Source organism: Bacillus rossius, chromosome 15, assembly GCF_032445375.1.
Source record: "Bacillus rossius redtenbacheri isolate Brsri chromosome 15, Brsri_v3, whole genome shotgun sequence".
In the NCBI taxonomy this organism is placed as follows: Eukaryota; Metazoa; Arthropoda; class Insecta; order Phasmatodea; family Bacillidae; genus Bacillus; species Bacillus rossius.
The window spans coordinates 40256062-40268623 of NC_086342.1; the positions used below are offsets into that span (position 1 = coordinate 40256062).

General features: G+C 37.6%; 1 protein-coding gene across 2 annotated transcripts in view; it reads left to right on the forward strand.

The window, feature by feature from the left end:
* The window catches only part of LOC134539401 (U2 snRNP-associated SURP motif-containing protein), an 80987-nt gene that overhangs the window by 48791 nt on the left and 19634 nt on the right, over positions 1–12562 (forward strand). For both annotated transcript variants that reach the window (XM_063381402.1, XM_063381405.1), the window contains exons 19-21: positions 5330–5549; positions 7579–7732; positions 9913–10070. In XM_063381402.1, coding sequence (XP_063237472.1) covers positions 5330–5549; positions 7579–7732; positions 9913–10070 — 532 coding nt within the window. The remainder of the gene's footprint in view (positions 1–5329; positions 5550–7578; positions 7733–9912; positions 10071–12562) is intronic.

Genomic DNA, 12562 nt, shown 5'->3' on the forward strand with positions numbered 1-12562 from the left:
TGCTTTTTTCCCTCTCACCAATAAATTCCGTCTCTCTGGTCTGGACATCATTCACCTGTGATGGCCTGTGCAAATATTCAAACCTGTAAGTATAAATGGGTCATTCTCTGAAAAAGGTAGAAAATCAAGAAGAAAATTTTTTTTCTAGAAAATTATAAACTGAAGCAAATAAATACTCTCATATTTTTTATTGAAGTAACTAAACTCTGCTAAGCAACTGGTCAAGTTTTTCAACAGTTATTTACTACAATATTAAATGTTATTCTTTATGCTATGTCCACGGAGTGGACATGTATGTCCACGGAGGGGAGATAATACTTCCAAGTCACAGATTAAAGTATGTAATTATGTATTAGGGATACAAGTGCCACATTACCTAATGTTTAGAATGTGAATTTGTATATTTAAAGTCAGGAAAGTACATAATGTTAGTTAAGTAAAAAATAATTTTGGCAAATTGGTGTAATGAGATCATAGATTTACTCTCATTTTCAACACACAAAAAAATTACTTATTTTAACAAAAACGGAAGTTGGCTCCCTGTTGCTATTGCATAATTAATTATCAGTCCCATTCCATAATGATGACATGTGCCAGCTTCACAGCTATTGCATGATAGTCGTCTAACATGCAGACTTTGAGATCCCTTTTTGAATACAACTTCATGTATCTTCATTGTGCCTTTGAAAACTTGAATATTATTTGGCATGTGCTTGTCAATACTGGTTATGACTGATTCATGAATTTGTTTCACTGATATACCCTTGCAATGGTCTTGTAGAAAAGGAACTAACGTGTCACAGTCTGGAATATCAATTTGATGTGCTACCAAGCCATCAGCTGTTCTTTTTAGAGCTGCCCCAACTCCATCTGGAGCACCCTTTCCATGAGCACTTTCGCTGAAATGCCAGTGAATTTCTTCCACATTCAATTCTCTTGATAAAAAGCCACCCATTAGCTGAAACATTTTCCGGTTTTTGTACTGGGTACAGGGTCCATCACTAAGGAAGTGAGCCTTTTCCAACTTAGGTATACGTGACTTTATATCCTGAATAATAGGCAGTAAATGGGCAACTATTGCTGCAGGATCATGTCTGTTGCACGAGCTGACTGTTCCATAACAGAGAGGTGATGGTGCAACATCCGTATGACAGTACAGAACACATGTATGGATAGTCACTTGGGGTTTTGATCCCCCAAAATGTGCTGCTTGGATTTCTTTTGAATATTTGCAGGTATAGTTTTTAGAAAAGTCAACATGTACATACCAACATTTCATTCTGTAAAATATTTTTCTTGAGTTTTGAAATTTCCTCATATTGGTGGCTTATGTTTGACACATGTGCCATGAAAGGTACAATTTCTCTTGAGAAAATGCATATGAGCTGCGTTTTAGAAAATTCTTTTAAAACTTTCACAGTTTTAGAACACAATTTAATTTTATCTTTAAACTGTACAGGGTCTTTCTTTGTGGTCCACTTCTGGAAAAACACGGGACTATCGTCAGCATCTTCTTTAGTCTGTATACATTTTGATTTACAATCATTGCACTGTCGTTCTAGGCATGCTTCATTTCTTGGGTCACAGCACAGTGTTCTAAGAACTTCAAATGGTGTTTTTTCATCAACAAGGTTCAATGAATTCAGCTTTCTTACTAAGAGAACCATATTTTCGTGTGTTTTGCATAAACATGTTTCTCTTTCAGATACCTTTGGAAACACAACCCAAAAAGGTCTAAGTCTGCAAAACAACTGATAGCTCAAATTCTGATACTCGGGACTTGTCTTCTTTGAAGATCTTGTGCAGGTTCTGAAGTGTGTCATTTAAGAAACGCTTTTGCTTCTTCATGTTGTTTCTGGTTATAGTTTCCTTCTTTCCTGAGCACAAGCGACTCGCTTTATCTGTCTCTAAAAGTGTAGTTACGTCAGATGTTACCTTATCCAAGATAAATCTTCCTTTCAAAACTTTCTTATGGGCTTGACCACTCTGAAACATTTTTTTTGAAGTAAGTGTACTCAAATAGTTCAAGTACCTATATTTTCGAACTATTTTTCTTCTTAAAACCTTTACCATGACTCTTAACTTTGGATGACTTAAGTTTCTGAAAGTTGTGCTGTATTTTTTTGCTAATAACTTCTCCAAACAGCAGTTTTTTGTATGCTACATTTTCATTGTTTTTGTCTCGACTTTTTAGGAGTTTTCGAGACCTCTTTCTTGGGCTATCGTTTTCTATTTGCTGCTTTTTTTTAACCTACTTAGTCTTTTTTTGTACTTTTCTAACCTTGTCTTGGTTTTTTTGTTTTCATTTTCCAGTACCTTGATCTTTTGTTGTAGCTTGTATCTATTTCTTCTAATCATTTTCCTTCCTCTTTCAGTTCCACACTTAAGTTTTTCCCTTTTATCACGATTGCTATTAATCTGTGTGGTAGGATTATTTGTTGATGTGCATTCTTCTGTTTTTTGCTCCATATTTTGCTGCTGTTTTTTCTGTTTTCGATATCTTTTTGCTTTATCCTTCCAAATTTTTCTTGCTGCTCTTTTTTCACGGTCACTCATTGTTTCAATAGTCTTTATTTTTCCAGATGCTGTTCTCTGGTGATAACGTTATCTTTCTTTTCTCTTAGACTCTTCATACAAAACAGACTTTTCAAGTAACTTCTGTCTCGATCGTCTCATGCTAAGTTTTTTCTGCTCTCTTCTTTTCTGAATCTGCGCATCTGACTGGTTCTTTTCCTTCTTTTTTGTGGGTGCCATCTTGAAAACAAGAAAATATCTCAGCAGTTAGGTTGACTGCACATCAAGCTAATATTTGTATATATATGTATTCTTTGCAGAACATAAATTCTCCTCCGTGGACAATAAGTATCCCCTCCGTGGACCAACATAGTCCACGGAGGGGATGTCCACGGAGGGGATAAAAGTAAGGTTTTTATTTTTTATGATTTTAATTTTGAGGTTAGGAAATTCTACAACTCAGTTGCTTAACCTACACCAATATACATTTATACACTGAGTTTAACACAAATACACAAGAGTTCCCTACCTTGTTTATGTTGACCACGGAGGATACGAATAGAACTTTGCAAAGCACAAATTTATATCTCAGTTATAAATATCAGAGCACCACATATAAATAAGAACATCAACACAAACAGCTCAATAAAAATGGCTTCCTTTCCCTCCAATTCCATGGAAAAATAACAGTTGCTGTACTTTTTAAATAATTTTTAGTGCATTATTATTTGGCCATAGAGGTAGATTCTTTAGATTATGGACAATGTTTAAAATATTGTTATTCAATTACATTTGCCCATTGAAAGTTAAATCGCATAGCCATGAGTTTGTGATGCTTCTAACAATTACTTTTTGTAACAAGAGTAAAAATTAAAAAAAGAGTTTAAAAAGTAACAATGGCCAGTGTCTTATAAAATGTGATTGGGGACATCCACGGAGGAGACTGTATAGCTATTGCAGGCTAAATATTTAAGTAGTATTATAAAAATTTAACCAAAAATTTTACATCAATATGTTTATCTAAAAACTTAATCATACTTACAATTAAAAAAAATATTATTTTATGCAAATTGTTTGGTATTCCAGAGAGTGACACCAAATTGAACCTTTTCAGAGAATAACCCAAATACAGTGAAATACCTTTGTTACGACCTCTCAGGGGTACCGGGAATAGGGTTTTAATAGAGAGGGAGTTGAAATAAATGTTTTGGTCCTACTTATGTTCGTCCCTCCACCTCCCGCCATGAATCATTAAAAAAATGCCATTTTTCACACCAAATTCGTGTTAATTATTCTAGGCAAGAAATAGACAGTTAAAACAGTCCTTTTGATGCTAATTTCATAAGGAAAATGAAGGATATTCCTATTAAAATGTAAATTTATTGGATGTAGGACGTAACTACATACCGCACTAAAGAGGTCAGAAAGTTAAGCGCTGTGACATTTCTTTTTTATCGTTGGTGCGAACGGGTGAGACGTAGGTATTTCAGTAAGAGTGGAGAGAGGGATACGCAGCAGTGCAGGGTGGCCACAGACTGGGAAAACCAGGGAAAGTCGGGAATTTAAAACAAGTCAGGGAAATCCTGGAGAAGTCAGGGAATTTTTTTCAAGTAAGCTTTTTTGTGCATCATTATGGTTTCTTCAGTTACCGTTCATTATAAAAATTGAGTTTAGTTGTAAAATTTTCAAAACTGTAAATGGATATTACTATGTTATAAGTAGGAACACCTGTATTTCGCTATTTCATTTCATGTCAAGGTATTCAAAACACTGTAGCTTTTTCTAAGAGTCATGGGTCATGACAAATTGTGAGGGTGCAGCAGTACGGTGACCACATTCTCATTGGCCCCGTCAAGAGCGGGACGACACCTCTCACCGACCTCAGCCAATAACCACAGGAGAAAAGCTACAATATTTTGTGAAATACCTTAACACGAAATGTATTCGCGAAATACAGGTGTCCCTAGTTATAAGTAACCATTATAAAGAAGTGTAAAATAAAGGAAATTTTAAAAAAAAATGACAATCCGTTTTCTTAAACCAGTTTAATTTTTAAGTTTGAAAGTTGTTTCGTTGATCTGGTTACATACATGAAATAAAATATTAATAGATATAAAACAAGATATGAATAATGTTACAGTAAAAATTGAAATTTTTCAATTAATTATCTTATGTTACATGTTACATTTTGTTTTACAATAATTTTTTTTTTTTGTATGTTGATAAGAAAACCTTGTATCATTGTCAAGCCAAGCTAGAAGATGACAGAATATTCGTTCCTATCTAATGGATTATACCAACATTATTGTATTGCGACAAAGATTTATAATTTCTTGTACAAGCTAAACGTTTTGGTATTGGAGTCCAAACACTCTTAACACATTGTGATAAAAACACAGTGAGTGAAATTTTTCATGTTGTTTAATGTATGTTGTAAGATTAAAAAAAAAAAAATTATTTAAATTTTTATTTCAATGTTTTATGCCTGTAACACCAGTAGTGGTTTTGTTATTTTTCACATGCTTTCATACATTATTAGTCTGACGGTGGTCTTTAGCTTATTTACAGTTCATTCCAATGTAGCGAAACCTTTTCGAGTTCTTGGTAATATGTATTTTTTTTTCAAGACAAGAAGGCATTAAAAGGTGAAAACTGTTGTCCTGATGTGTCGTCAGTGCGGGAGGTTCAGTCGAGTGGGGAGACTGTCCGTAGCTGGGCGTGAGGGGAGGCGTGAGGCCGGGATGGCGGGCGGTGGCGGGAAGCCGGGAGTCAGCCTGTTAGGGCAGGTAGCTGTGACGCGGCGGCCTGTGTGCAGTGGAGGACCTGGAGGAGGACCCCGAGGGGCCCCGGGAGAGCCGGCGGCAGGACAGGCAGGAGGGGCTGCCGGCCGGCTTCGTGCCCAGCCGCTGGGAGACGGTGGACCCGCGCCAGGCGGAGGCCCAGGCCATGACCACCAGCAAGTGGGACCTGCTGGAGCCGCAAGACGACGCTGACGGCGACGACAAGGCCGTCGCGCGCTCCGACTACAAGTCCAGGTACACCTTCAAACACTTCGTTCAATTAGTACCTACAACGTTTACAGAAGTACGCTTGTCTTTTCTCAAGTTTTCCATGTCCAATTTCTGCCATTTGGGTGCTTCTAGAGTTTTCTGTAATTTCATATTCAAAGGATCACTCGTGAATTTTTATTTTTTTGGTGTCCTTAAACGTTTGTCACTATAATGCTTCACAACGGAATCTCTTCTTTTAAACGTAATTCAGCAGTTGCAATAGGTATTTATGCATGTATGTATCGGTATTGGGTGCATAAATACTAGAGCAGGGCAGGAAGGGAATTTATGGTTTGAGATCATTTAAGGTGGGATAAATAAAACAGTTCTCACGGGAAACAAGATGGGAACAAATGTTTTTTGAGGTTAAAAATTTCCAATATTTCAATACTACGTCCAAGGGAAAATACCGTATTTGCTCGCGTAAAGGCCCCGCCCGCGTATACGCCCCCCCCCCCCCCCCCCCTCCTTTTTTTGTAAACATTTTTGAGAAAAATTTTAAAAGTGTTTTTCTGGGTTTATCTGAGGGCAGGACAGCTTGGCATGCATCAAACAGCAAGCCATGTATTGTGAGCGGCAGGAGGTGATTTTGTAAGCGGCAGTGATACAGAGACTGGTATTATAGTTTGTCCGCTCTCAGTAGGACCGTCGTGAGGCGTGACAGACGTACGCAGTTAGTCGTATCTCAGACGACATAAAGATAAAGAAAGCTGGACTCACGGGCTTGTGTTGATGTGCAGTGTTGACGGAGAAGAAGAGGGGAGGAGGAAGGGAAGTGGGTGGAGCAGGTACCTACACTCCTTTGTCTGGTTGGCTGGCTAGCTGGCAGGAGGGAGGTTAAGCCACGCCTCTGCCTCTCTCCCCCCCCTGCTACAGCGCTGCCTCCCCTCCCTCCGGACTAGCTGCCTCTCTCTCCCCCCTGCCGCGTCGCTCCCTACCCTAACCTCCCTCATTAGAACAAAGACGCACGACTTGCCAGTCGTTCCGCCAGCTGTTTCATTTAATCAAAATTTAATTGGCGTTTACATAAGTTGTGGCGGTATTTCCTTTTCTTTTATTTAATGTTAGTTTTTCATATCTGGAAAAAAGACAAATTTATTTTTTCCTCCAAATTCGCGTATAGGCCCCCTCCCCTTTTTTGGAGTCGAAAATTTGGAAAAAAGGGGGGGCCTTTACGCAAGGAAATACAGTAATGTCATTTTAATTGTGTAGTCTTAAATCTAGAAATTGTGCTAGATTGATAGAAACAGATAATTTTTGAGGACCACACAATACCATGAAAGAAGGGTAATTCTTTTTTTAATTTTATGATGACGACGAAACTAAAACAAAAAGCTTAAATTGCACAATGGTGACAAATTTAGTTAATATTTAGCATTTTAACTCAAGATATTAGCTTGTTTTGATTATTTATGGTAGCCTCTTACCCATTCAGCAACATTCCAAACATATTTACTGTCAATTTACACTATTTTCTCTCACTATTCTTTATGTTTTTGTTGCTTTCAAAGTACAACTCACATGTCAGTAGTTTCATAGTTAAATGTTGCAAGTAAAGCTACTAGAGTGTAAACATGTTGATAGATCGATTGCAACTATCGATTTGAATGTCTTTCAACTGTGTTCACATTTTCTCCCATTGCACAAGTTTGGCTACCGGGATAAAATCGGAAAACTGGAAGAAGAGGTCTGGGAAAGTATTGGTCCCGCTCTTTCAGGAAAAACAGTAATCCCACCCAGCACTAATAAAAAAAATAACTTCACTTTTAAACTCATCAGTTGGGCTTACATTAAAGGAAATATTTTGGGTGGAGTGTATCAACAGCAATGTTCAAATAAGTCAGTACATTAATTAAGTTAGTTAAGCCCAGTTATTAGTGAATGTATTTAAAAAAGATTTATAAAAATAGCATTTTACCTACCAAATGAAAGTTTGAGTTATTTTTTTGAGTTGGTGGTAGTTGTGGGTATGTGGGTGAGACTGGGGAGGGGCTCGGAGCGCGGGGACTTGCAGGGACGGCAACGAGGAGCGCCGGGCCCGGCTGCGCGAGATCGAGGTGAAGGCAGTGGAGTACCAGGACGAGCTGGAGTGCGGGCAGCGGTCGCTCAAGGCCGGCTGGACGATCCAGCAGCAGGTCGAGCACTACCGCCGCAAGCTGCTGCGCAAGGTCTGCCAACACTCTTACTCACATAACAAAATTTCTTGCATAATAAGATTTAAAAAATTTACCACCACATACGATTTTTACCCTTTCAATATTTTTTTTTCCTTGTTAATGAGTCCAACTTTCTAAATACCTTCAGAAAAATCTTACAAGGTGTTTTTCACCGAATTTACTGAAATCTGTGATGACATTGATTCTTTGATGTTTTCTTTAATTGGTAATTATTTTTACTAAATTAAAAGGCACTTCAATATATGTCTCAACAAAGATACCTTAGAATCGAGCAAATTTGGCGAATAGAAAATGGCGTTGATTGTAAGAGACACCCCATTTTAAAAATGCAGACACTCACAAAAAATTAGTTGTGTCTTTAAAACTAGTAAATCCGGTTAAAAGACTTTTTTTTTTTTTTTTTCCAGTTGTTAAGGAAAAAATTAGGCAATAAGAAGTGAATTGTCAATGGGAAATATAAATACCCTCTTTTATCGCATAATCGTTGCACACATATTTTTGGTTGTCAAAATTTGGATTAAAAAAACTCTCTCGTAAACGACGCATGATGTTTTTGGTCCCGCTATTAGATTCTGAGCGCTTTGTGTGGGTATTTTTTTCAGTATAAAACGATGTATTTTAAAATAGAAAGCTAATATTTATTCTGACATTGCCTCTTATTTATTTCATTAACAGAAATACGTACAGTGGAACCTCATTATTACGAGTACGGGATACTACGAGACCTACGACAGTTTTGTAATGCACCGTCAGTTTGACTACGTAAATCATACTAAATTAAACCGGTTATCACGAGTGCCTCCTTGTTGACCCTTTCGTAAGTACGAGTGATTTGAATGGCATCTTCAAAAAAGGAAAAATACCATCGGTTAAAAAAATAATGTTCACGCAGTAAATACAGACAGCTATGTGGCTACGCGGGTGCCAGACGGACTGGGTGAGACTGGTGACAAACTACATGCGCTCTCTCTCTCTCTTTCCCTCCCTTCCTCTCTTTTTCTCTTGACAGCACCAGTTGCTTCCCCTCCTAAGTCGGCAGAGGGATAAATCTAAAAATAGACCAGCCAACACCCTTCCTTTCTTCCTTCCTTTGCTCCCTTATTTTTTTCCACCTCTTCACATACCTTCCCTCCTTGACCATGAATGGCGCCGGTCTTTGTATCAGGCCATTTGATTCGTGATTACCGTTGTAGATATAAAAAATTCCATAGAGACACTTTCTATTCGTAATTTAATTTGCTAAAACTTTTATTCAATACGTTTTTTCACTATAGTGCACCGTTTTCAAGTTACGGTGTGAAATTAAGACTGTTTGGACGGTCCAGAATCTAACTTGACTTTAATTTTTTATTTTCGGTTATTACGAGTACTCATTGTTACTAGAATTTTTGCCGCCGTTGTCAGCTCTCGTAGTAACGAGGTTCCACTTAAGTTGTCTGATGTGTAAATTTTCTTTTAAAAACGTTTTTAAACTTTATAACCTTCATTTTTTCGTCTGCGTCGTCGCGGTGTACCGCTTAACAAAAAAGAAACCAGCGCTCGTTGCAATCATTAATGTTTGGTTATGTTGCTTCCCGTATAGAGCGCGCACACGTAGCTGAATATTGATATCTCGCCGAGTGCATATGTGTGCTCTCTGTCAAGTGCCGAGTTAACTACATCTGATGGCCCGCTCTCTTTCGTGGAGTGTGTACTTACTACGGTGATAGTTACGCGTTCGTTCGTCTTGCATTTGGATCACAGATTTTGTTTTTCTATTTAAAGTTGAAAGGTTTTTTTTTTTTGCATGAGTTATTAATTAAAATAGTTTGGTGTGCTCTTTTATACTTCACGTTTTAAATAAACTTACTTTCCATGAATTGGTTTCGTTTTTATGAATAACTTTATCTAACTAAAAAAAAAAAATTCCGCATAATCGTCGCACCCCTACTTATCAAGCTTGATTTTAGAATAAAAAGTGTGACGATTATGCGAGAAAACACGGTATGTTTTCAATCCAAATGTTTTTAGAAGCTATTCTGAAGTTGAAACTGTTGGAGAATTAAATTGCAGTGATTCCTCCAAATATATTTTATTTCAAGACTTGACTAGCATTGGAGTTGTGGAGTCTCACTAAGGTGGAATGTTAGCCCGGCTGTGCAGACGTGAAGGAGCAGGTGCCGTGCTCGCAGGCGGAGAAGGAGGGCCAGAAGGAGAAGGAGCGCGAGGAGCGCGACAACGTGTCGCAGGAGTCGGACGGCCGCGAGAAGGAGCGTGCGTCCAGCCGCAAGAAGAAGGAGCGCAGCAAGCGCAGTGACTCCTCCGAGGAGGAGTACTACCATAAGGAGATGTGAGTGTGCAAGGCTGTTTGCCGATACCTGACGAGTGGTGTACGTTGTTAACCTGTGTAATGTCCCCACTGAACAAGTGCAGCAGGCATTGTATGTTTGGCAACCACTGTGAGAAATAACCAGCGTGCAGGTTGTTTAGTGTTGGGCGGACCGCTTACAAATGGTTTTTAAATCTTGCTGGCCATGTTTGTGCTTGTATTAACGTAAATGAGTGATTCTCAGAGGTTGTGTCAGAGATGCTATGGAGTTGCACCTTTAGATAATCAAAAGAAAAAATTAAAGTAGCTATGTAGGGATTTTAAATTTACCTTCAGACATTTTATTTTAAAAACCTGCTTAATTATAACTGCTCTTTTTATTCATTTTAAGTTAGCTTATAGAACACAAATTGTACTTATTTGAAGGGGGGGAAAAGGCACAAATTGAATATTTTGTTTATGCTATTAATAAAAAGCAGAGGAAACTAAAATTTATTTTTTTATTCAATTCAAACCAAAAAACTTATATGTGCACAGGCCTAGTTTATATATACATTTATTTTCCTGTGTGTATTCATTGAATTAATTAAGTGCCTGCTTTGACTGTTGGCAGGTACTCAGATTTCAAATACAGTGAAACTCGTTTAAAACGATCCCGCACAATACGATTTCCCGTTTCATACGATCAAATGCTTCGGTCCCGCCATTTTCTCCATATGATGTAGGTTATTATTTTCCGTGTAAGACGATCCTTGTAAAATTAGTTTCCCGTATGAAACAATCTTTTTTTTAAGTTTAAATGCATTATTTATTGGGAAATCACCGTTATATTTTTTAAGTTAAAAATACGTAATTGGTTGACAAGTACAGTAGAACCCCGATTTAACGAAGTGCTATGGTTACGGAAAATGTTTACTTTAAATCAATGTTTCGTTAAATCCGATTTACCGATTTTCCATGACCCTCGCACTCATAATCGCGTCCCTACGTTTCCATATCGTAGACAGGGTCGACGCCTATATCTTGTGCTGTCGTGCTATCTCAGACTGGCGCGCCGTACGCGGAGAAAGATAATTAATTATACTCGGTCAGCTGTTGTTACGACGCGTCGTAGCCGCCGGCTGGCTCTCTCTGTTCTGACTCGTGACCTTCCATCAGCAGCCAGCCAATAGACGCGAGCTTAGCGGAAAAAAAATAAAAGCTTCACCGCCCGTAATACCAGTAAAATAAACGAATCGTCAAAAAAACGTAACAAAGCCGATATCCAAAAACAGTAAATAAAGTCATGTACCAATAAAAAAGCTAAGCAGGTCGTCAACAGGCAGTGTAGTATTTTCCAATCGCAATCTGTAGTCAAAATCCAAGAAGAAAAGCAAAAAAATCGAAGTCCGAACAGCACTTATAAAAAATGTATTCCAAAAACTAAACACCGCGCACAAATCTCTTACTGAGAATTAGAGCTGTAGCAAACCGTATGTATTCGGTACTGAGTAACGGGTGCGCCATCTAGTACCGAGTAACGAAACGTTACACACGGCTGCATCTCGTTACTCGCATTTTTCGTATGTTTTACGCATGCGCGCACATTTTCGATGAATTTACGTTACAAAGCACGATGTTTGTTTATTAAGTAAAGTATAATGTGGAAAATCGTCGTCCAAGTTTTTTACTGTTTATTAAAGGTATTGTGTGTGTAGACAAAGTTTGAGATTGGAACAGAAACAACGTAAAAGTATTTTTTACAAATTAGAAATATGTATGTTTTTGTTTTTTACTATCGCGTATTTTCACATTTTTTGTTTTTATCTTACAAGAGATAATATTAAAAAGCCGCTCTAATGAGATTTAATTGTTTCTTGGTTAACAAAAACTGTTTATTATCAAATATTGTTAATTGTTTATATTCTATTTATTATTATTTACGCGACGTCATACCGTACGCGGCGTACAGTACGCGTACGCAATACAACTCGATTCGTTGCTGTAACATAACATAGCATGTTATGCGGTATCAGAAGCAGACCTGCCAACTTGTAAAGTTGCTTATCAGTAAGATTTTAAAATTTTCCGAAAAGTGCGTAAATAGGTCGCGGCATTTCATGTCAGTTATACACACCAGTTGTTCACCATAAATAAGTGGGAAACATGTGTTATACACATATTTACACACAAACATCACATATTATGCAAATGAATGCTATTCTCCGTAATTTAAACAAACAAGATGAAAAGTAATTTTCAAAACTTAATTTTCTTATGCTGAACATAAAATTCACTTTTTCTTTTAAGAATTCTTGAAAACCAACTTACCTACCAATCTTTTGTATGAGATGTTTGTTATTTTCCCCCCTTGAATTTTGCCACACTAAAGTTAAAATTATGCCAATGCAAACACTTGTAAAACCTTAACAAAATATGTCACCACGAGGGGATAAAGTTTGGAACAAGAATCTGTGAAAGGCAAAATGGCCCATTTTGCAAACAGTCAACAATATTAGAAACTACATCTAAAG